The sequence below is a fragment of the Crocodylus siamensis genome, chromosome 3 (assembly GCF_052110815.1).
Source record: "Crocodylus siamensis isolate JL-2025a chromosome 3, ASM5211081v1, whole genome shotgun sequence".
NCBI classification, from domain to species: domain Eukaryota; kingdom Metazoa; phylum Chordata; order Crocodylia; family Crocodylidae; genus Crocodylus; species Crocodylus siamensis.
Window position 1 is genome coordinate 166,869,829 of NC_143397.1, and position 26,394 is coordinate 166,896,222.

General features: G+C 42.7%; 1 protein-coding gene across 1 annotated transcript in view; it reads right to left on the minus strand.

Annotated features, from left to right (window-relative positions):
* VAPA (VAMP associated protein A) overlaps positions 1-24,686 on the minus strand; it is a 40,546-nt gene extending 15,860 nt beyond the window's left edge. The window contains exons 1-2 of the mRNA XM_090039673.1: positions 24,376-24,686; positions 3,500-3,652 (exon numbers count right to left, since the gene is read on the minus strand). Of these exons, the coding sequence (XP_089895799.1) occupies positions 3,500-3,652; positions 24,376-24,451 (229 nt within the window). The 5' untranslated portion in view covers positions 24,452-24,686. The remainder of the gene's footprint in view (positions 1-3,499; positions 3,653-24,375) is intronic.
* Positions 24,687-26,394: the final 1,708 nt, after the last annotated feature.

Sequence of the window (26,394 nt, forward strand, 5' to 3'; positions counted from 1 at the left end):
TTATCAATAAAGGTGCAATGATAAAGATTTTCTTTGCTGATACAGATAGCCTATTATTCACCAGGAATCTTGGCCAATATCAATCCAATAACCACCAATTTACAGGAGCACAGCTGGGCAGCATGAAGAGCAGCTCACTGCAAGTAAATTTGTGGAGGGGACAGGGTGTGGGGGAGGTAGATTGAAGCCACCACGGTGAGGGAGGGAGTGGGGCGGGGGCACAGGCATGAGGTGCTACCCAGCCAGGGCAGTGAATGGGACCCCAGAGCCAGGAGCAGGACAGAGCCGGAGGCAGCTCATCCAGGTGATCAGCATCTGAGCACTTAAAAATGGCAGCAGGGGCATTTGAACTAAAACTTGTTGAAGGAGCTTTAGTTCAAGCACCACCACCATTTTTAAGCACAGGGATGTTTTTAGGAATAGAGCTGAGTGGGGTGATGGAGGAACCAGGCTGCCTGCTGTGGGCTCGGGGTTCTCTGCTGCTCTGTTTCCTTTGCCCTGGGAGCTACATGCTGGCCATGGGTCCCCTACCCACCCAGCACTGGGAAGCACATCTTACCATCCCCACTGCTGCCCTGCTGGCAGGGTGCACGCAGCCAGTGCAGGGTCCCCAGGGCAAACGCAGCAGAGAGCCCCAAGCCCACAGCGGGCAGTCTACTTCCAGCCTCCACACAAATGGGGGGGCACATGCCCCCCATGGCGGGTGTGCACAGCAGTGAGGAACCACTGCCCTCCCTACCCTTCCCACACCCCCTGGATGAATTGCCACAGCTCCATCCTGCTCCCTGCTATAGCCCAACATCCCATTCACTACCCTGGTTGGGCAGTACCCCAGCCCCACTCCCTCCCTCACCATGAGGGCCTTGATCTGCCCTCTCCCCACAGATTTACCTGCAGAGCTCTGCTGTCCACACCACCTGGCTGCATTCCTGGTCACATGCATGCTGTGACTGTGCACATGGACATGGAGTCTGAAAGCCCCGGCCAGAAAGCATGTTATATTTATCGGTGACATTATCAGCTACACCAACCAAAAAAAAGCCTATGGCCAATAATGTTAATTTTCATTTTATCGGTGCTGATCCAACATAGCACCGATATATTGGTGCACCTCTAGTTATCAATCAATAAATTCTTGCAATGATTTATCCAAGAACAAGGGAAAACTACAAGGATAAGTTGCAGCCTGGGAAAGAATCCTTCCAGCAAGTGACTGAAGGAACTCAATCTATTTATGTCCAAGAAGCACATACGACATCCTGATCAAAATCTAAAACTGCTTACCAAGAAAGAGACATCCAATACTAGAGGATTATAATCTAATAAAGAAACAATGACATACAGTAAGTAAAGCTGAAGTCCACAAAATTGAAACTGAAAATTAAGTAAAATTTTGTATCTAATAAAAGTGTCTCTGTGTGCAACAAAAAAGGCCATGAACTGCTGTTCAACTTCCATGGGATATATGGAAGTGTTATATAACACATCACGTTAAATAAGAGAAGCCAGCACATGCCACCCTCCGTGACCATTTGCTCACCACTTTTCTTATGCTTCCCATAACTCTTCATCAGTTCCTATACTTCATTACAGGAGAAGTGTGCATAGGGGCTCTGGCTATTCTATTGCCACCTATACTGCTAAGTTGTGGGGACCCCAGGAAGACCTAGTTATAAGCATAACTGGATCTGTATTATCAAAGGTGGACCTCCTCTCCACCACCACCATTGTATCATAAACCCCACCTTTTGGGGGCTGCCAGAAATGAGTAAGGAGAGAAAGGCTGCGAGTAAGGAGAGAAACTGGGGCAACAGAGGTGGTCAGAGAGAGTCAGCCACGTTCCCTCTCATACCCACCCCATCATGGTTCGTTCAGGAATTTCCTTAAAACCATGTGGCATGCTTAGACTGGAAAAGTAATGAGCCATGGGGACATTTACTGAATCGGAAGAGAAACCAGCCCAGTCCTCTCAGCCCAGGGGTGGGAAAAAGCAGCCCGGGGGCCAAAAATGACCCACCAGGCCATTCCATCTGGCCTGCGGGGCCCCTAAAAAATTTAGAAAAATTAATATTTACCTGCCCCTGGCTGCCTATCATGCAGCCCTTCATGGCTTGCCAAACCTCAGTAAGTGGCCCTCCACCCAAAATAACTGCCCACCCTCATCTCAGCCTCTCTGTGGTTCCCAGACTAGAGTCCTGCTTTTTTTTACTGCTGTTGCTGCTGAAGACACCATGGATCCAATCTCTATTTTCATTACTCTGGAATACTGCCAAAAATCTGATGACAACACAAGGGACAGAAGGAAAGGATAATTTTTCTAAGTATTTATGTCAGCCAAAGCGGAGTAGAATTCCACAGGACAAAAAAGCATTTGTTTGGTTCCTTTTGTGGCATTTCAAAAACGCTGTGAACAATGGAGGTATAAATTCTTTCAACATATTTGTGCACAAAATTGTTTTATAATGAAGTGTTAGGTATTCTGAGGCCTGGTCTACACTGCAAAGATTTTCTGGAACAATTATGTAAGGTAGGGGTGTGCCACAACTATGCTGGCAAAGCCTGTGCTGCAGAAAAGGCTTCTGTTAGCTTACTTTACATCAACAAGGAAGTGGTATAGCAACACCAGCAGAAAAAAACCCTTCTGCTGGCATACAGTACCCTTCACTAAAGCATTCTACTTCAATTTAAGCAGCCACAGAGGTACTGTAATCCAGAGGAGTTCTACATATAGGGGTCAGTACCAGTGCCACCTGGAATAATCTGGAAAGGCAATTGTTTAACAGTTTGATTTAATGACCAAATTAATTATATGGTTTTCTTAATTTAAATAAGGTAGTGCACTATGATCCAACCAAGTGCTCTCTAAACATCTGAACTACTTTTTCAAATACTATTGAGACTGTGTCTAATGTCAAAACATACCACTATAAATTACATCATAACCAAAATGAAATCTCTAACTTCAAGGAACATTATAAAATGTAATACACCAGTATCAAGCAAGAGCATCATTAACGCTGCTCTGATCCTTTCCAACCTCCTCTTCCTGTTTCTGTATGGGCAGCATACTTAAAGGTTAGGACAGGATATGATATGGTAAGTCACATTTCTTTCACTACCTTTCGTCTTTTCTTTCCCCCTTTCCTATCACAACACAACTCTTCTTTGAACCTGACCTTATTTAAATCAGTCATCTATACAGAAAACCTTCTATGAATGACAGTTAATAGGCTCAAGTTAGAAATACAGGAAGCTGGCTCTTAAATTTCAGTAAACAGGATTTTCATATATTAGCTTTTAACAAAAATTAGTGGGGAGCAGGTACATGGATGACTGCAGAAAAGAATTTCAATATTCTCATGATCAATGATACTGTTAAAAAAGCATAGATTATGACACTTAAAAAAAAAAATCAAAGATTACATTATGTAACAGCTATTGTATAGCCTGATTTTTGTTGGTCTAGAATTACATCAAAAACAAACAAATCTGCTTTTACCTGAAACAGTTACAGATGTTCCTGGGTCTATAATGCCACTGTTTGGCCGCACACAGTATCGGCGAGGTGCTGTAGTCTTCACTTTGAAACACACTTTTCTATCTGATGGATTTCGTAGTTTAAGATTTGTAGTGACTACATCTGTGAAGGGACCTGCAAGTTTTCAACAAAAAAAAAGAGTAAGTGTTTCTAGGAGAAATACTTGGGTATGCAGTACTGAGAACCTAACTATTTGATGGAAAAGATAACCATTTGAGAGCATTAATTGCAATGACTGTAACAATACAGATATTCTTTGTTAAATGCCTTGAGCACTTTATTACATTAACGCAACAATTGATGCATATCACCATAGCACAATACAGGAATCAGGATTAGAGCCTTTTCATTCAATGATTTGAAAATATCACAGAAAACTTTTCAGAATTGCTATTATGCTTTTTTCCCTACAGTTTTCTTGAACTATCACATGGCAAGTAGGAGATGGTCAAATATTATAGTAACAGTGGCAATAAATTTAAGAAATCTCAGAACAGTTTTAGGATACTTAAGCATTTATTGCTTTCTAACTGGCAGCCTCTGTTGAGTTGCTAAGGTCTGAATATGCAAAAAAAAAAAAAAAAAAAAAAAAGAAATAAACCCAGGGAAAATGTCTTATAAATTTTGTTGATATGAACAGGGTTTGGGGGGGGTTTTTTGTTTTTTTTTTATACATACATGAAATTTATTCTCAACAGAATCTCACATGTAGATTTTATCTTAATATATACACTTCAGCATATACTTTTAATTTTTTCAAATCCTACTGTAAATTAGTAAGAAGATGCCAAATTTAAAAAATTAAAACAGAAGGACAATTAAAAAATCCATAAGTTGAAAGCAAACTTGCATTAAATAAAACGAAAAAATCAAAAGACAAATCCTCCAGCTTCTGGTACTAACTGAGCAACTTAACTCCCTAAAATTAGGGAAAAAAATTCCCTAATGGCCAGGTTATTCTATAGTAGAGATTCTGACACCTCTCTGCAGAAACAATTAATATTAGCCACCCTTAGGCAGGATACTACACAGCATGGCCAACTAATCTGTGTTGGTATCCCGATTCTCTTATTCCTATAACATTCTGAATTGTTGGTTCTGATGGAATTCTTAGCACAGCCCTAGATAAAAAAAATGACTGGGAATGAGTTAATAATTGCTGAAAATAAGAGGGGAAAATGCTGGGTTTACAGAGAGGATGGAGCCTTCCATCTGGGCCAGGTCTATGCTCAAAAAATATATATAGTAGCATAGCAAACCTTCCTAGCACAGATGCAATGTTATGCCAGCAAAAGGGCCCTATACTAAGCAAAAAAACCCCCTAATACTCTGTAAAAGTGAAAATACTTGTATATCAGCATAACATTTTCTATAGTAGGGAGTTTTACCCACAGAAACTTAAGAGAAACACGGGGGAAGAGGAATAACTCTCATAATCAACACTGCGCTACACCAAAGAGTTTTTTGTCTGCATCTGATTGGCTGTATTCTTTGTTCTGGAGAAAACAAGGACTTGAATTTTCTACATTCCTTTCTACCTTGCCTGAAAGTTTCTTTCTTTTAGGAGGAAAGTCTACAGATTCATTACAACAGGCTGTATATTCCTGCTCTGCAACTCTTAAAGCAGACTGCAACTCAACATAGAAACCACTGCTCTGCCAATCAAAACATGCTCTCACACCCTGAGAACTCAAAGCAGTCAGTTCAAGATGCTTTCAAAGCTGCCTCACTGTGTTTACAATAGTCCAGCTTTACCACCAATGCAGAACAGTGCCATTACACCAGCGAAACCACTTTGTACTGGGATAGTGAACGTCCAGCTCTCTATGCTGCTCCTTCGTAACAACACAAAACATACTAGTAAAAACCATAGCTTTGCTGAATCTCTGCACTTTTGCTAGCACAGCTATAATAGTTGTATTTTGTCATATCCTTGACTAAAAATTATACTGGCTGAAACCTGGGTCTCTACTTGAGGTCAAGTCCTTTAACGTTCAATTAGAGGTTACTAGATATATGAAGACATTCATATAAATATATCCTAATGCAGAACAGTTTTCAGTTTCATCACAAAAACCTTATAGTGTACACAAAAAAAACTGAGTTATGGCCCTTTCTGCTGACCCCAACACCTGGACACATCATTTTGCTTTTGCCAGTGTCACCTCTACACTGCAAGCAGTTGTGCTGGCTGAGTGCAATTCAGGCCTTTGGAGAGCATCTCCAAAGGTGCAGCATCTAGCAGGCAAAACAATGCAACACCATGCAGCACTACAAATGGGACCCTTAGGCAAGGGGTTCTTAACCTTTTAAACTTAGGACGGGCAAGCCACAGACCAGCAGTGAATGGCACACTGTGGGAAGGTAGCCAACCTTTTTATACTGAGTATAAAAAAGGGTTGGCTGCTGGTCCATAGTATGCTGGTCACTTCCAGCCCACAGTCACTTCCGGTCTGGCAGCCAGCCGTCCTGTGGACCAGCAGCCAACCCTTCACGGCCTAGCACTGGGCCACAGCCCAGGGGTTGGGAACCCCTGCCTTAGATTGATTCTGGTGCCTCCCGATCACCATACCACAAAGCACCTCAACAAGTCATGGTATGTCAGGGAATACGGGTACAAACATATCACAGAAGCCACTTAAATAATATTAATGTTGCTGACTAAAGAACTGATGATGTTCACATATTGAAGCAAGTGAGCCTCTTCAACAAGGCTGTGGATATTCTCTCAGACCACCTGTTCGCTAGGACATACGGCCATGTCTGGAGTCATACTATACAGTGATCCAACCTACCCTTTCATGACATGAGTAATGTATTACTGGCTATCTTGACAGCACCAGGCAGAGCAGGTGCAAGGCACCCAAAAAAAAAATGGAGATCTCTCCTGGGCCACATGTACATGAGCAAAGAAACTGTGTTTGGGGTTGTTGCAGCCCTCCACCTCCTAAAACAGTGGTTCTCAACCCTTTATGTACCAGGACCCATTTGTAAACATTGATGACCAGTATCGACCCAGTGCCCCAGTTACTATAAGGAAACTCTGCCAGCCTGCAAGCAAAAATTCAGTTTCCCATGTTTTTCTCCATTAAAGGAGAATCCATTTTTAAAGTCTGTTGATCCATTTTTAAAGTTTGTTCACAACCCTTTCATATATTCTTGCAACCCATTTTAGGGTTACGACCCATGGGTTGAAAAACGCTGTCCTAAAGAACTTGCACGAGGACAAAGGGAAGCAGAAAAACTAACTGCCAATTTGGAGTACCCAGACACAAGGGCCCTAAACAGTACACACATTAGTGTTGTGAGGTCCTGAGACAGCATTTCAATGTATCCCCTTAAATAAAGGGGATGGTAATTGGTGACCTTAGGGCACACACACACTTCAGCAGGTGGCCTGGAAGCAAGGGGAGGGATTAGGTTTTTTGAGGAGGGGGAGTTTGGGTTTTTGTTGAAGGAAAAAAGAAAGCATATGTAGCAAACACCAGAATCAAAAAATAGTTTTACTGATGGTAAAAGACAAACTGTGTTAAAGTTATTAGTGCAAAAGATTAAAGCCAGTAAAAGAGTCAAACCACCAAACACCCAGATCTGAGTACACAAATACCCAGGCACAAAAAAACCACCGTCAGCATGGTGATGAAAATGCCCAGAGTTGAACCTCTTACAGGCTGGTATATCACAGCTTGAAATTGTTCCTTTTATCTGTTGATATCAAGAGGGAACTCAAAGTTGTGAGGGATGGTACACATTTATACCCACCAAAACATGCTCACTGCCTTCTTGGTCCTCCTGCTACCTCTAAAGAACATTCTTCTTCCACCTATCTCCCACTAAGTTTTCACATCCCAAACTCCCAAACCTACATTCTGTTTTTGCAGAACAATATCTATAGAAACTATTCTTCCTTTAAGTTAATCCTCATTTGTTGCTGAAACAACACTAGAAAATTAAATCCTTCATATGAGCAAAAATTTCCACTTACAACTTTCCATTGTATACTTTTAATCAAACACAGAACAGGACAGATCAGATACTCATCAGATGAAGAGAACTGATAGTTTCTCCTCTCTCTCCCCCTACTAAATGCTGATTTGCTAAGAATACTAATATCATCTTACATTCTCCAGAATGTGATTAATTTACACAAACCCCAATGCATTACCTTATCTAAAACTGTGATAATACCTTAAAACTTTTTATCTACTCTGTATCATCTTGTTTTTGCCTAGCTGAGGGCAAGATTTGATTTAAACCATTACACAGTTATTATGAAAATATTCAAATATTCGATCATTTCTGTAAGTAAAAATAGGTAAAATGAAAACATAAAAATAATGGTTGTGCATAGTTCTACTTGGGTGCAACCTTAGGTCACTCAACTAAACCTGAAATTGCATCTGCTTTTCTTTAAGGACTGGTTTTCCATAAGCAATTTAAATGACCTGTAAATGCAAATGGTTCTTCTACTCATGGAAGGCCTTAGAACAAAAAGGAGGCAAACTAGTACAACTGAAATAATTCTGAGGAACAGAACACTGTCATGAAAAACTGAAGGCCAGCTCATCTTTGATAGACTCACATGCACAGAAGCACCATTTAAGTCCCCAGATTAACTAAGATTCCTGACCAACATAACTGTTAACATGGAAAAAAAAAACCACTTGGACAAGATAGAAAAAAATTCCTCTGTATACTCAAAAAGAATGTACCAGAAATTGATAATTCTGCAAAACCTGGAAATCTCACAGTATCTCTGCACAGAGGAACTGCAATGGACTAGACCTGCAAGAAAACAGCTAGAAGATGCAAGGAATACACTGTGCTGCAACGCCCCTTCCCTCCCCATCTACCACAACAGACTTACGAGGTGGATACAGCTGCATCAGAAATCAGGTCAGTATTGGCCGATATGCCTCCTTAAAAATCTGCTATCTGTATCAGCCCCCAAAATCTCTATTGGTGCACCACTACGAACCACATCCAAACCCTAAATGTTCTCTTACTATTTTCACAAATTGAACACAAAGTCCACTAAGTTCCAAAAGTTAAAATATCCAAAGCTCTAGAGCAACCACCTCTGTGCTGTCAGTCTAAAAGCTGAAGATACTGGAACTGAATATTCTCTTGTCCAGGAAGTTCAAGGAAGCTGCACTGACACACAGAGAACACTGAAGCCCAAATTACTGTCAACTATTTGAGGACAGTCATGATGTAGTTCTCATACCAATAGGCACTTTAGTCAGTTTATTTATAGATGACTTTTGCTCCAGGAGTAGTTTATTTAATCATCAAACACTTTACACTGTAAGCTCTTCTGGGCTGAGACCATTCATAATGAGGGATGAATAAGCACCAAGCACTCAACAAGCAGATGTTTAACTTTCATCTTCCAGCTGGGGTAACAAGTGTGTCACAGAGGTTCTATTGTTGCATTTCACATGAAATGCAGAAGGAGAGAGATTATTAGTTAATCCTGACTAAATGGCATCTTCACTCCTCAGTGGTGAAGATAATCTGGATCCTGGTTCTGGCAACTCCTCCAACAAACTCAGTATACAAGGTGCAAAAATGTATTATCATCTCAGAACAGCTTCCCTATCTGATCACTGTTAAACGTGCTAACAGAGAACCTATGGAACAAATACTTAAGAAATTCCTATGAAAAATAAAGCCTGTGAAAAACCTTCTTGAACAAATGGGCTAGAATCAGGAATAGTCCAACAGGGTAAAGTCCAAAACATGAGACGAACAAGAACAAGAGCCTCCGAAAATGTAGAAAGAAGATGAGGTCATCGAGTGGTTGAAGGATCGTTAGGATACATGTTTACCATAAAATGGATGGATTACTAAATGACAATGTTCCTGTCAGATGGGCAATGGGAGAAATCATTGGGCTAGTAAGAAAAGCAATACATCAGAAGTCTAAAGGCATTAGGACACTGCCCCAGAACTGGTTATGCACTGTTTAAGGGTAAGCAGCACTGGCAGCACAGGCAAACTAATACATGAAGACAAGACAGGCTTTTTTGTAAGACAATAAAACATACTAAGGAAAAGCCTCATGTGAGAAAGTCATGGACTCAAAGGCAGAAACGGGCCTTGCACGCAGCTAACCAACCTGAACAGAACCAGCCTATGACACAATTCTGTCCACTTTCTCCATCAAGAACTTTTGAACGCTCTCCCCCAGTCCCCTCCAGGAAAAGGAGTAACTGTTTCTGGTGAAATCAGGTTTACTGGCATTCTCTCTCCACTTATCGGTAAAGAACGGCAGTTAAAAGGACAGGTGAAAGAGGGACAATTTAAATCCACGGAATGAATGACTCTGAGTGTCCTCTTTTCTGGTGTGATTTTTTTAATATACATAATTTAATTTGAAAAGTGGGAAACAATGGAGGGGGGAAGGTGTCTATCATCTCCATCATCCTCTAAATGCCTTAAAACAAATGCACAACAGTAGAAAGGCACCTTATTGAAGGCTTGAATTAACAATTTCAGAAACAGTAGAAGAGTCTGCAGCAACTGGACAACCCTACCTAGTTAAGACTTCTGCTTCTGTTGCTGTAACTTGGTTGCTGCCCCATTCAATGACCAGTTCTTTGAAAAAAACATAGGAACATATTTGTTATTTTTTTAAACATTGGTACAACCAAAGGATAAGGTGTAGGGAGCCAAGCAATGTACAAACCAATGTACTCAGTTCCTTCAATGCTGTATTTTAAAAAGGCTGTGATCCTGCATTGATTTTCTATTAGATCTGACAGCCTAATCGTATGGCTACCCTGACACTCAGTCAGGTTATTTTGATGAAAACTGTTACCCGGTTCTGTAAAAATCCTTTCACACAGGGAAACTGGAAGGACAACAGTTTGACCACACTTCTATTTGCAGATTCCAGTTATCTTGATGATTGAGTGGCACATACAGACCAAGAACCATGAGGAGCAGCAAATTTGGAAGAAAAAGTAGACAAGAAAGCACAGAGGGATGAGGCGGCAGCAGATGGCCTGGGAATTCAGAATGTGACCCCCTACAGCTGGTGCCTTAGTCCTGTGTGCCCATCATCACTTGTTGCCAAATCAATCCCACTCTCAGCCACAGAAGGGAGCCAATCATTTTGTACGATCTTTCTAGCCTGCAAGCCACTGGTTGCCAACCTCTGCTTAGATGAATTATATGCAACATTTACAGCCCTAGTGACAACAGGAAAAATTGATTTTTACTTTAAAAAAATGTTAGGTCCTACTACTGAATTTTCAAGCCATTCAGGGCTGCCTGCCACATTCCTGCTGTTGGAATACACCCTTGCTATGTTTCACTGTGACCTGAAGCGTGGAGGAGCTAGAGATAAGCAGCTTGAAGATTCTACAACATCAGCTCCTGCTACTGAAATGCTGCACCTGCTTTTGGCCTGTTGGCCACATCATTGTAGAAGGTGGCAACGTGTTACTGGGCAGATGGATCAAGTGCAGGACCCTTTTGATTAGCCAGCTTGCTGCCAACTTCGCTCCTCAAATACCAACTTCCTTATCTCCAAGAAGTGTTCCAGGTACCAGGAGACACAAAAGACAGGGAGAGAAATTAAAAAAACCCCAAAAAAACAACTGCCTGGAGGAGAGGAGCCTACTTTTTCTTCTTTGGTACCAAATTCCATTGGAAAGTTGGAGAAGAGACAGTCAGCTCTCCTTGCAGCTCCACTTGCTGGCAGTACAGGGAAACCTAGAGGGTTTGAAAAAAAAGAGAAGAGTCTCTGGAACATACAAAGTTTACCCCCGTTTCTAACAGAGCATGGAGCACCAGGTACCCAAAAAGGGAGAAATTACATGTAGTTAATTGTTAAAACTTAGTAAACACTCTTTTAGTATAAAAAGGAATTGAAAGTGTAAATAAATGTTCACTGATACTTAAATTGAGTTTGACTGAAATGCAACTGATCTCTTTTCCAGACACATGACTTTAACATTTGGGGAAAAATGTACATATATACACACAGCCTATCCTGAAACATTATTCTCCCAATTTCTTAGGCAAATATTATACAACGTAATATAAAATGATGCTAAATTTAAAGTATATTTGAACTATGCTAATTTTTGTACAGTTTGTGATTCAGAAGTCTTACAAGAGTTTATAGGAAACTGAGTTTAACTTCTAAATGCACATTTCTCAGCAATCTTAAGACACTGAAATGCATCTAGTATAAAAATCTGATACTGATGCTTGCTGCCAGAAAGCATGTTCCACATGTGAACCATAAGCTAGTTAAGCTGTAAATTGCCATGAAAAAGCAGCACACATTTGAAAACAATGCAAATACATAAGAGCAAAGAATTTGTTTGAACCAGGACAGGAAGCAAAATTCAATCCAGGCTCTTAAACCAGAGAGTAAAAGAAACCATACTGCCTAACCTCCTAATGCAGGGGTGCCCAACCTGTGACACATGCCACAAGTGGCACAGGCAACCTGTATGTGTGGCATGCAGCAGATCAGGAAGGCATCAGCAGTAGAGGCAAAGAGAGCAGGTAGCAGTAAAGAGAGCAAATCAGCAGGGGAAGAGGATTAGAGTGGCACTCAAGGAGGATACAGAACTAATTTGGCATGCCTGACAAAAAGGTTGACCCTACTGTCCTAATGACTTTTTAGATTCTAACATCTGGCTCAATCATATCTGAAGACAAAATTTTCCATAAGCAATTAAGTTACGAATAGGGTGCCATCTTCTTTATAGTATAACATTAATCCATTTTAAAGAAGAGTGCATTATATCCAAAACATCTAAGCTTCCCCCACCCCAACAAAATTAGCTAATGACTTGGGGAGCCTAAATTGAGACATCTAGAAACACAGCTGATTTTCAAGGACAGTGCTCAAGCACAATCCCAAAATAAGCACCCAAACTTCAACAGCTCTGAGCCCAGTGAGTAAGCATTTGACATGCACATGTTAAAATGTTTGAGGTCTGTCAGCCAATAGGGTGCAATAAAAAGCATCATGGCATGATTTGAGTGCAATAAAAAGTATTTCAGGGAAACTATGTGAAAAATTGTTCACTGCCTTCAGCACGCACAAAACAAGAACACAAATGTTTCTCTTTTAACTCAAATAGAACTTGTCTGCTTCTTTCCACAGTGGCAGAATAACTGGAAGCAACACAGACATAGTTTATCCGGCATACCTACAAGGGTGCTGACAAACAAGCTGCACTGTCAAAAAAAAAAAATATATATATATATATATATAAAAAAGCCTTTTGCCTGCCACTAAGCCATGGAAAAGATGAGAAAAACTATTAGTTTCCAAACCTGACAGAGACCAGTAGATTCCCAAGTAAAGAATGATTATATCATTGTATTGGCCCCAAAACTGCCACTAACTCTACGCTGTCAGTGGTATCATGAATAGGATAAGTGTATTGGTAAGCTAATACACAAAAGATAACTGGCTCAAATTTCCATGTCCTATATTTGAGATAGAAATTTGAGACACCAGGGGAAGGAACTCTCCTAATACACTTGCTATGAAATATTTATATAAAAACAGGGTATCCTTACAACTACAACACACTTTAACAAAGGGCTTTGGTACTCACGATCAGGAGTTAGCTTTTATTGTGCACATTAAGACTGTGTGACCAATCTAAAATGTATTTGCAAGTTGGCAGACCAATTATAAACCAAACAAATCAATACCCACGTGGTACAACAATAAGTAACTTTTTTTTCCCCAGATCACCTGAATCCTTAATTTAATTTTAGCTTTAAAATTAAATTACACAGTGAAACTCTGATTTATAGCCAGCTGTATCAACTACTTCTACGGATAAGGCTATGTCTAGGCTCAGCTGCAAAACCTTCTGGCAGCAAACAGCAGCCACGTCCATCAAGCTTCCAGAGCGCACGTGCAATTGTGTGCTTCTACCAGTTTCACACAGCTCCCATCACCAGTTGAACCAGTAGAGTTGGAAGTACATAGTGCGAAGGCATCAACTGCTGAATGCCATGGCAGCTGGGTAAGAGTGGCATGAAAGTGTCTACGCCACAAAAAGCAGCAAAGGCATTACTGCACTCAGCAGAGATGAGAGCACCATCTGCAAAACAAAGGGGTCTGCTACTACAGAGAGGCTTTATGAATGCATAGTTCAGTTGGCAAAACTCTGTAATGTAGGCCAAGTCTAAGTGATAATAAATTACTATAGAAATCATACCAACATTTCAGTCAAAAGACAGGGCAGTGTGGCACCTTAGAGACTAACTAGTTTGGAGAGGTGTAAGCTTTTGTAGGTAACAGCCTACTTTACCAGATGCTGTGAATGGACCTGCAGAAATCAGAGGTTCTAAATAGCAGGGAATTTCTATTTCTAATTCTGTGCATTTAAGTGGTGGACAGGCCATAGCATAATAACTTCACTAAAGCTACACCACCCTGCCCCACCTGAGAAAAATCAAACAACTAATGAATCAGAAAAAGGAATCCTTAAAAGAATGCAAGAACATTTCCACAGCAAAACCTAATACACCAGGGTAACCAAGATACACTTGTCCCGCCAAAACCGTCTGGACACATTGGAGAGATCCCACAGGATGGATCCAGAGCATGGAGTTGCATCATCTGCCCTGTGGGGCCACAAATTTGGTGGTAGGAGGAGTGGCAGCTACTATGGCTCCAGGAGCTACAACCATTTAACATTGCTGCTGCCAGATTCCCACCCCATAAACCAGATGATGCAGCCCTGCATTCTGAATCCAGCCTGGGAACCAGCTCTATAACCATTCAGCTGCCCACAGGGTCAAATGGACACTACTGACAGCAACAAGAATGAGACACAACCCCAGGTATGTCATAACCAGATATACCATACCCACAGATTTACCAGTGCTGAAGGAAAGCACCGTGTTCCAGTATGCAACAGCACAGAACACGCAGGCCTAGTTGCTTCTGTGGCATATCAGTGGCCAGAGGTGGGGGGCCTTTCCCTAAGCCCCCACTGGAGCCATGCCCACACCAGTGTCATTTTTCCCAGGCCAAGCAAATCCCCAACTGCAATGCAGGCACAGCTTCAAGCCCATGAGGAGTAGCACTGGGGATGAATATCTGCCAACTACATCAGTGCTGCTGCCTTTTTTCCCCCACCTCACCCTCCCCAACTGCAGTACAGGCATAGCTGGAATGCTACTAAGCACAGATCCGCACTGGCTGGAAGCCACATGCATACTGCAAATGGGGAAGGAGAAAGGACAGCAGCATGGATGCAGTTTGCAGATGCATGGACCTGGCACAGATCCCCATGGACTGGAAACTGCACCCATGCTGCAGCCAGGGAGCACAGGGGGCTGGAAGGGAGAGCTTAGACAGGGGCAGGAAATTATTTTGGGCAGAGGGCCACTTACTGAGTTTTGGCAAGCCATTGAGGGCCACATGACAAGCAACCCAGGGCAGATTAATTAATTTCCTAAATTTTTAGGGGCCCCACAGGCCAGATAAAATGGCCTGGCGGGCCACATCTGGCTTAGGAGAAGCAGCATTTTGCCCACCCCTAGCTTAGGAGAAGCAGTGATGGTGCAGACACAATGCTGGGGAAGCAGGGAAAAAAACATACAGCTGGAAACAGTCCAGCCCTTTCTGCCCAGCCCCTGTACAAACACAGGCAACACCCTCAAGTTCCACAGGCTTAATCTGGCCCATGACCTATATGTTGCCAACCTTGGCACATACCATTAATACCTTTCCAAACACAAAACTCTGGGCCCAATTTTCACTTTTGCTCCTGCTTTGGACAACAGACTTGAGTATGAGTTTTTATTCCTGGAGATCTGGGAAGGGCAGATTTATTTTCCTTCTTGTCATCGAACAACAGCAAGCAGCTCTGGAAAGATAGGTCGCATCAGTTTTGTTACAGCCATACAACTTTCTCAGTCTACTCAAAAGCACAGAATCCAACCTACAGAAGCGTTAAGGTCAGTCTGTTTAAACTTTTAGGAAGATGACCTAGGTATGAACATGAGCATGAATTCCCTCCTAAAATACAGCGACTCATTGATTCTTCAGCAGCTAAACCAACCATCTTAAGAACTTTCATAGAGAGGTAACAAGATTCACTAGAGATCTAAAGAAAGAGAGAGCAGTACTCAAATCATAAACAACTGAGTTGTAGTACAGTCACTAATGGAACATACTTTTTTATGCTACTGAGCAAAGTGGGAGTACATGTTTTCAGCAATGGTAGTGTTATGGATTGTGAACTGGTCCATTTGATGACAGAATGAAACTCCATACTTTTACATCATATTTCATCAAGACAATACAAGAATACCATAATTCCTTTTAAAATGAGATTTTTTCATCTGTTCATATTATATAGCTGCAACAAGAGTCTTAACATACATTTTCATTAAAAGTAAGCAAATGGTAGCAATTAAAATTTTAGTTCTCTTGTAGTATCAGATTGTAATCTGCTGTAGCAACAAATTCAGTTCCAGAGACTGACTGCGTGTGGTATGTCTTATTTGTTATAAGTTGTCATGCTTTTAATTTCACTGACTGACATTTTCTAGTATTAGAATACAACACAGAAATGCAATTCAAAATAACAAATATTTCAAGTCAGAATTCTTTGTCTTTTTTGAAGCCTAAATCTGGTTTAAATCATTTAGGCATCACCATATTTCTACCCATCACCTTTGGATGTTGTTTTTAGGAACACTGGGCAAGTCAGGAACTTCATGGGGGAGGGGGAGTGTCATTAAGTCCAGTCTCTTGCTATTGCAGGCAAACATGTTACTTAATCTCTCCCATAAACTGACCAAAGTCCTCCATAAAAATAGCTAGGATTTTTGGCACATTACTTCTACTGGGAAGCTGCTCCAGAATTACTTCTAATTTTTAGCTTAAATCTATACACACAGAGTTTACACTTTTTTGTGCGTCAGTACTAGCTATTAGCTTAAACAACTTTTCTCTTTCCTGGTAAACCCTTCCCCCATGCATTTAAGGAGAGAAATCATGTCCCCTCTCACAGGCATCATTTTGCTACGATTAAGTTAGCCATGCCCTTTGGGTCTCTTCTCTCATGAGAGGCACCTCTACTCCCCTGATCACTGTTGAAACCCTTCTTCACAACTCTTTCAGTTTGAATTTATCTTTTTTGAACATGGGAAAATTGTATGCAGTATATCAGATGAGGGAAAATCTACAGCACCTTGTACAATGGGATTAATACTTCCTTATCTCTCTACTGGAAATATTTAGTAGCCTGATTGTATTTGCCTTTTTCATGGTAGATCACACCAGCAACTCAGTCATCCTATGATTAACTAGTTCTTAGCTCCTCCTTTGTTAACTCAAACTGATGAGTGATGACCTCCCATTTTACAAATGATCATCGTTTTCTACAATTAAAATTTATCCTACTTTTATTCAGTTTTCAATGTCATTCAGTTCTTTCAAAATGAGATCCTAATCCCCCTCTGATTGATCATGCCTAACTCTGTCTTATCGGCATTATTACTGAAGTCCAGATAAATGAAATCACCCATATTTTTGTCTAAAAAATCAATTATCGAAAGATAGTAACAGGTTAGCTTGGCCTGTTCTACCTGGGGGAAACACAGGTTGCATTATCATATATTCAATGTTTCTCCATGGTTTTAAATATTCTTTCCTTAAAATTTTATTCTAAGCCTTGCACATGGCTAGTGTTCCACATTCTCAATTTTTACCAATTTTCACTGATAAATTCTGATTTTTTTAAAGTCATTCAGTTTTTACTGATTTACATGCGTTTTTCAGTTCAAATCCCTGTTAATCTACCCATTCCCTAGTTATGCCAGTTAACAGGGATTTGAACTGAAAAAAGGTGGTGCTGGTAAGGTAAAAGTGCCCCTGTGCCAGTTACCTGAGGCACAGGTTTCCAGCCAGACATGGGGGGGCGGTGGGGGCAGCTACATGTGGAGCAGGGGATGGGAGGGTGGCGGTGGCCACACAGGGACCAGAGGATTGTGGCTAGAGCTGCTGCCTGGGGGCACAGGGCTCCCAACTCTGACCCCAGCTGCAGCAGGCTAGAGAAATCGTTCCCAGGGCAAGCTGCACCCTGGCAGCTCTGGCTTCAGCCCTGCCCCAGGTGCTGGGAGAGCCTGGCCCCACTCCCTGTGGCAGGTGCTGGACCCAGCTGCTCCACAAAGGCCCATGAGGATGGAGCCACTGCCTGGAGGCATGGGGCTCCCAGCTCTGGCCCAAGGTGGGGTAGGAGGTGCCAGTGCCGGGATTGCCCCCCTCCATCCACATATAGCCATGCACCACTCCCCCATCCCCACAAATGTTAGGGCAGCCCAGCAGCAGGCTGCTGCAGCAGGGGACTCAATTAATTGAGTCTGCTCTGAATCCAGCATGTCAGAGTAACCTCCATGCATGTGGATCAGCACCCACAGTCAATTACACCGCAATACTGTTTTACTCTATTTTAAGAACACTTAAGCACTTATTTACACTTTTAAGTAACTGAATATAAGAAAACTTTTTAATTTTTTTTCCAAAAACTGAATAGCACAATCATGCAAATTAAAGGTCTTATGCTTATAAATTTGCTGCTGAAAATATTTTAGAACAAACCAAACTCAAGTGTGATGGACTCGCCTGAAGTTCAAAATTCAAACTATCTGAAATGTAACCAACAAAAATGAAGGCTTAAAGTGTCAATTTCTTTTGCTTTTTAAACAAAAAAGTATGCTGGAGAGTTCTCCCAAGACATCAATGAACAAATAAAAACATCTATGCTACAATCAGCAATTATAAATAGTGCTCAAGAAAAATAAGTGTGTTTAAACAAATAAGATCGTGTCACATAAAGGTGGGAAAAAACCCACACCTGCAAAATTCTGAACTACACTGTACCAGACTTGTGTTTCCACATTCCTGTTTTCAATAAGAATGGTGCACTGTGCCACAACTTGTATTATTGTGCCAACTTTCTACAGATTTTCCCTCCTAAGAAATTAGCAAATATGAATCTGCATAGTTGACTCTAAGGCAGTTGCTATTGAATTTGAGAACTTTCACGCTGAAGAAAATGTAACACTAGTCTTTATAAACAGTCCAGTTCCAATTCATACATTTTATTATTTTCCTTCCCATTTTTGTGGAAGCTAAGTTTTCTCGAGCCTTCTTCTTCAAAAATGATTTTCGTAAGCTGACCAAATGAGTATGATTCAATTATTTAAATGGTCGACATTTAAGAAGTTTGAGGAATCTGTTAGCTAAAGAAATAAACTGACCAGAATATATCAAAGGAGTTTCTCCAGCAACCAATGTTGAAAAATTAGCAAGTTTTATTAATTACAATTAAAGCAGAAGGCAAACTTGAATGCTTGCTCTTCTAAGAATCTCTGAATATACTCTTCGATCTAATCAGTTAAGACTTCCCACTATATCAAGCAGAACTTGGGAGTTTTAATGGCAGTAAAAAGTCAGCAAAACACACCCGGCAATATTCCTGGCGCAACAGAGAAAAACAAACCCATTTATTACCCACTTTTTCATTCTGTTCTAATGCTGTGTTTATGACATAGTGGTCAGAATACTAGTGGCCTACAAACCCAAACTTCAGGATTTTTTTTTAAATGTTGACATATATACTCACTTCCTTAACAATTCTGCACTAGCAATCCTTGCATTTTAAATTTCACTTCACTAAATACCTATTATATAAACTGTAAGATATTATATATTATTATTGCATTCAAGTTAGGAACTACCAGGTGGAATTCTATGATTTGTGTTAAATGAGGTCAGGCTTTGTGATCATAAAGTTCAACTCTGACTTAAAAAAAAGAGGAATATTTTGAAAATCTCAGATAATTCTTTGAAAATCTCTCACTCAATGCACATTGTTCAACATCTTCATCAACGATTTGGATGAGGGGGTAAAAAGCACCCCGTTTAAATTTGCTGATGACACTAAGATGTGGGGGGACCTGGGCACATTGGAAGGATGCAACAGGCTACAATCCGACCTGGACAGGTTACATGGGTGGGTGGACGAGAATGGGATGGGTTTCAACACAGACAAGTGCAAGGTGATGCACCTCGGGAGGAACAACCGGCACCATACCTACAGGTTGGGGAACTCCCCTCTTGTCAGCACACAGGCGGAAAGGGATCTGGGGGTCATCATTGACTCCAAGATGAACATGGGCCGGCAGTGTGGGGAGGCAGTTAGGAAGGCCAACCGCACCTTGGCATGCATCCATAGATGCATCTCGAGCAGGTCCAAAGAGGTGATCCTCCCCCTCTGTGCGGCACTGGTCAGGCCGCAGCTGGAGTATTGCGTCCAGTTCTGGGCGCCACACTTCAAGAGGGATGTTGACAGCATGGAGAGGGTCCAGAGGAGGGCCACTCGTATGATCAGGGGACAGCAGGGCAGGCCCTATGAGGAGAGGCTACGGGACCTGAACCTGTTCAGCCTCCAAAAGAGAAGGCTGAGGGGGGATCTTGTGGCCTGTTATAAACTAGTCAGGGGGGATCAGCAGGCATTGGGGGAGTCACTGTTCCCCCGAGCACCGCCAGGAGTGACCAGGAATAATGGTCACAGGCTGGCAGAGGGTAGGTTTAGGTTAGATATCAGGAGGCGCTACTTCACGGTCAGGGCGGCTAGGGTCTGGAACCAAGTTCCAAGAGAAGTGGTGCTCACTCCTACCCTGGGGGTGTTTAAGAGGAGGTTAGATGAACATCTTGCTGGGGTCATTTGACTCCAGTACTCTTTCCTGCCATGGCAGGGGGTTGGACCAGATGATCTGCTCAGGTCCCTTCCGACCCTAGAAACTATGAAACTATTACTAACACTTGGCCTGCAGATTAAGTGTATCCTTTTATAAATCATAAAATCACAACTGCTGATAGCCTGCTTCGTCCGTGTTTTCCTCTGTAAAACAAAATTTCATTTTACAGTGCAATTAGCATGCCTGTTATTTTCTGTTATTTTTATTCAGGAACATTTGCTTCCCCTCTGAGAAAGATGAGAAAGCAAGATTTGGTGGCACCTTGGGAAGAGTCAAAATAGAGGTAAAAGATGACCCCACCAAAAGCACACTCAAATTAGGTAGTTAGATCCCATTTAAAGAGTTCAAATCCTGCCTACACAAAAAGGCAGCCTGGGCCAGTTTTGGCAACAGATCTTGAGGGCAGGGGGATGGATTTATCAGTGAGCTATTTTTACTCTGAAGTTTAACCTACTCAATTTGCAGTAATGCATACCCTGTAGCTTTTAACATTACCAAAAGCTGTGCAATGATTACAAAAAAATATTACTGAACTATGGTCTTTATCTGATACTTATTAGCAACCTTCAGGAACCTCAATGCTAGACAATAAGGTAGAAAATATTTTCCTGGAAAAAAAAATCAGTCACCTAACCATATTAATTGGCAAGAACGCTGATTATTATCATCAGATAATTTTATGCTCAGAGTTAGAAATGAACTTTACCTGTAGACATGGCTAGAGTTAATGATAGCAATCTATAATAACAGATCAAAGTGCTCCTAGCAGAGATCAGGGGTTAATATTCAAATGCTTACTTATCCAGTTAATTTCTACCAGAAAACAACACAAAACTAGGAATCTTAAAAATCATACTACTGTCTGTATTTTCTCTCTGGCCTGGAAAGATACTTTGTTTACACTGTTAAGTAAACTGCACAAGAGTAGAACAGAAGAGTTGAAAGAGACCTCAAGGGCCCCCCACAGTAAGCACTGCAGAGATGCAAAAGTCTTAAACCATCCCAAGACATAACTATCCCATGCGTGTAACAGGGATGTCAATAAAAAATATTTCATGAGACTAATCCTTACTCAAAAGAGAACTTTTTAAAATCTGAAATTGCTCCTTTTCAAAAGCCAGTAAATTACTGGAACTATGATCATAAGTAAAATACCACTTGCTAACACTTTGAAGAGTCACTATCATGGCAATTAATCCCCAGATTCAATCATGCTATATACATATATTTCCATAATTTTTTAATTCCAAAGAAAACAGTGCATTTGTATTCATTTTTCTCTGCAGGATTTGAACCCAAGGAGTACATAAATTAGCTAATCTCGCTTCATTTTCCAAGATGAGAAAAACAAACTACCTTAATCCATTGAATACATTTTTAACATCCTAAGTGTTTACATCTTAAGTTATTTTTTAATTTACTTCCTCTACAAAAATGGAATAGTCTTGACAGAAGAGAATATACTTGGTAATAAATGCTTAAAAAACCTCAAAATTAAATATGTTGAATATTCAACAGGTTACCTTAAACAGAATGTGAAGGCAAATTGAAACAGGCCATAAATGTTTCTAATACATACTGGCAAAACAACTGACTTGTCAGTGATGAACTCTATATTTTGAAATAATTTTGATAGTAGAGGTAAAAACACACCTCATTACATGGTTTACAGTTGGAGCTTATAGATAAAAAAGGTCTGCCACCCCAAAAAGTAACTTTAATACAAAATATCCATTCTTTTTTCCAACTTATGAATATAGGTATATTCAAAACAAGCCTTTATCAATCTGAAGAGTACCAAGATCCTAAGATAGAGCTAGAGAGATTTAAAAAGAAACCTGTAGTACCAATATTTAAGCAGGTGACTTTTTTTAGAAAAATGGAATATATATTTTTACCCTCAAGAGATTCATGGAGTTAAAATTACAGCTTCTTCAAATGTGTTTCACAGAACCAGAACTCCAGATAAATGTAATTTTATCACATAGTTAGGTGAAAATAACCTATATTAAAGATAGCAGATGTTCCACTTTCCAGTCTAAAAGTTTTTAAAGCAAATAATGTGTTCCAAAATCTACAGTACAACTAGAGGATTACATTCTCAAATCTCAATTTGTATACTAAATACTTTAGCGTAAAATAAGGGAAAAGGCTCATTTAAGGCACTAGCATGATTCACAAATTAAAAAAAAAAAAACCACACACACGCACACACACGACTAGGCTGCTGCAAGAGAGAGAAATTTGAAGTTATCAGCTCTGCCAGTGACACACTGAGACTATCAGGAATTCATTTCACCTTTGTATCTGGCTTTCACCATTAAGTTTAAAGAAAAAATAAAATCATATTGTAAAACATTTGGAAGTGAAAAACCATCACATAATGAACAGATGAACCTGATTAATTTTACAAACTCATAGAATCGGCTATGACTGGCTCTATGAAGAAACAGAACTGGTCTTATGCCATTCAAGCAAGGGGGTTTTAAGTCAGACATCTGTAGTGACTACAGATACTAAAAACAATGGATTTTAAATTTATTCATGGGAATCATTCCCAAAACACAGCAATGATAATGGGATACTTTTTTTAGACCCTTCTGAACCAAATTTTACTAAGTCTGGGGGAAAAAAAGGGACCAAGAGTTGAGTATGAATCAAGCTATTTGTCAGTGGTCAAAGGTACTTTGTCTCTATAAAACTCATAAGTAGATTTCTGTTTGACATTAGTATTTTCAGGAATGCTATTAGTAATGCCATGGTACTTTGCTGAGTGAGCCACTGGAAAAATCTAGGCAAATCAGTTATAATCACAAAAACAAGAGTTTACCGAAGTTACCCAACTTTTTGACGCATTAGATTTGAACCAGCACATATTTTATGGGACAATGCCTCTTTCCAATCTGAGACCACATGATTTAGAGCTTCACTCTGTCAACACCTTACAGTCAATGTTATTTCATTAGGAAAGAAAAAGTTGTTTTCAGTATGCACACTGAGCGATGAAATCAGACAGGTACGTGCTGGGATAGCAGCATGTTGGAACAGTGCACAGGTCTACGTGAACTGATGTACTGATTTTCGCACGCGTCTAAACGACTGCACACTGCTGTGCTTCAAAGCATGCGTGTGCTTTCACACGTGGCCTTCCACAAAAGCCTTCCCAAGACCTTCTAAATGGAAAAAAATAGCTTCCACTTACAATTCGTACTTCTGCTGCTCTAGTGGTTCATGCTGAGAGTATTAATTAGCTTGCTCCTAGGCTTCATATGTACCTGGCCGCCCAATACGTCAAGGACAGCAACTCTTAACTCCCCCCCAATCTGTTTCTCATCCATTACCGCTGCTTCCTTTCCACTCGGGAGGATATTCTGCATGAACAGGCCTACACCATGACACCTTCACCTCTGCTTTGCTTTAACACGCACCCACCCTCTCTCACCCTGCCCTTCTTGGGTAAACCCAGCACCCGGAATCCAGAAGAGGTGCAGCCGCCCTGCAGAGCAGCGAGCTGGCATTTTTTAAACGATTCCCTTGCAAGATCTCAAAGGCAGTGTTGTCACCAGATGGACGCCCGGTTCCTCCCACCCTTTATGGGCTGCAAAGGGGCAACTTTCCAAAATGACACCGTCCAAAATATTCCCAGAGGGCTGCCCTGGCGGGAGGGGGCGGGGGCGTGCATGCAGCGGACAGCTCGGGGGATATTTTTTCATCCCAGGCTCTGTCCTCAACGTGGCAGCGCATCCCCCACGGTGCCTCAAGGGAACTACCCCCAACTCATAGCCGCCCGGGGCGGAGACGCTCCTCCAGCCCCGGCGTCAACAGCTCGATGCGGCGGGGACAGGGCCCAGAGGTGCCGGGGGAGCCCCACCCGCCGCGCCCCGCCCCGCCCCGCCCCGCCCCAGGGACCTGGCGGGGCCGGGCCGGGCCGGGCCTAAGCAGCGCTGGCGGCCCCGCAAGATGGCGGCGGGGCCGCGTCCCGCTCTGCGCTCGCGCCGGGCTGAGCCGTGGCCCTTCCCCCCACCACCCCGCCGCAGTCGCCGCCGCCCCGACCCTGGCCGCACCTTTAAATTTGAGGTCGGTGGGCGGATCGAGCACCAGGATCTGCTCGTGCTTCGCCAGGGCCGCCGCGGCCGCCATCGCGCGCGCTGCCTCGTTCGTGGCCTCGCGCCCTCACTGCGGCGGCGGTTGGCGATGGTGGGGGAGGGGCGGCGCGGCGGCAGCAGCAGCTGCGGGGGGAGGAGGAGAGCAGCGGCGCTGACACTGGGGCCACAGAGCCGGGCCGATCCGAGCAGCCGCCAACGCCGCCTCGTCCCCGCTCCGTGCGCGTGCGCACGCCCCGCTCCTCTCCGCTCCCCCCGCCCTTTCCTGTCGGAACTGACTCAACGGCCAGCGTACTGCGAACCTGAGCCAACCTCACCGCGGTGGGGGGGAGGAGGAACCAGTTGCGCCTGCGCGCTCACCCCCGCCCAGTGTTTGGCGCTTGACGGCGCACTCGATTGGGTCTCGCGCTGCCTCCGCCGAAGCGGCAGGGGGCGCGCGAGCTGGGAAAGAGAGACTGGCAGGGGGAAGCCAAGGAAAGAACCGCGCATGCGCGACCTACAGGGCGGAGGCTGCCGCACCCTCCGAGGGCTGCGAGTCGAAGCATACGTGCCGCCGCCGGACCGGGGGGAGCGGTTCATGCTGGGATTCGTAGTTTTTCCAGGGTCTGTGCGGTGTGCAAAGCTGTTCACACTGGCGCCTTTGCGCGGCCAGGCCAGTCTTGTCCCTGAGCAGGGGCTGGCGCAGCCCCAGGGGTATGTCTGAGGCCTGTGGCTAGGACCCAACGGTACACAGCAGCCTCTGTGGATTTTCCCCACCCCATACACCCGCTTCCAAGCTGCTGGCTCTGAAGGCCCATGTGCTGCTGCCTCCAGGTGGGGAGGGCATCACAACACCCACGACAGGCAGCCCTCCACACAACCTACATCCCTCTTGTTGCCGGCACAAGGTGCCCGAGGGAGGCAACAATTGGGTTCGTTGCCCGGTGTGCGTTGCGCCAATAAACACACTGGGGGGAGAAGTAGAGTTTATTTGAGCTCAAGTAAAAGGCGCAGGGAGACTGTATTGTCTCAAATCCTGCGCCCCTAGCCCTGCAACAGTGTATATTTATACCCTGGTCATTTCCAGCAGTATTTTTCCACTAGCTGTCTCCCACCCTCATCCCCCTTTCCCTCCTCCCTTCTCTCTCTGAGCGGTGTCCTTGCATTCCACAGATAACAGTTTTTAGGGAGTTTCAGCTTGCTTGCTACCCATCCTGTTTTCCAGTGTTACAGGAGGTTACAAAAAGTTTGGGGGGGGGCCCTGGCTTGCCTGGGCCTAGAGCAGAGGGGCTTCATCAACTCGTGGTCTTCCATCCCTCTGAGTTACCTAGGGTTATGCCCAGTGACACCAACAACTCCCCGCTTTGAGAATACTCAACAAAGTTTTGGCTGAGTTTTCTCATATTCTGAAGATAAAAGACAATTAAGTGTTTGGGAACTGGGATCTTCAATGCAGGGGTATAGTGAAGCGCTCGGGGAGGGGGATACACAGACTTTGCGCAGGAGGGCATTACAGCACGCAAATAAGAGGAGGGTAATTAAATACAACATAACACCGGTGACTAGGAGGTGAAGGATGCCCGTTCCTAGGCCTCCGAGGTTGGGCAACCAGCTCCAGAGGGAATCGAAAACAGTGGGTTTACGTTCCTGACTTTTTCACTGCTCAAAAGCCTGTTCGGCCGACAAAATGTGTTTGTTAATATCTTGGGAATTTTCTGGAATATAAGTACAACATTTGTTCCCAATTAGAGCACATCCCCCCCCCGCCCCCGAGATGCTAAAACATAATCTAGAGCCTGACGGTTTTGAAGAGATAATAAATGAAGTTGATAAATCTTGGAGTTAAGGCTCTTTTCAATAGCTAAAGTGCCATTGGCAAATTTTGTAAGGAATGCAGAAAGTTGACGATACAGCTTGGCTAACTGGCCCACTCCATACGACGGGAGAAAGATCATGCCAAATTTGTCTCATGATGAATCCAGTTCTTGTGTCCGTCGACCT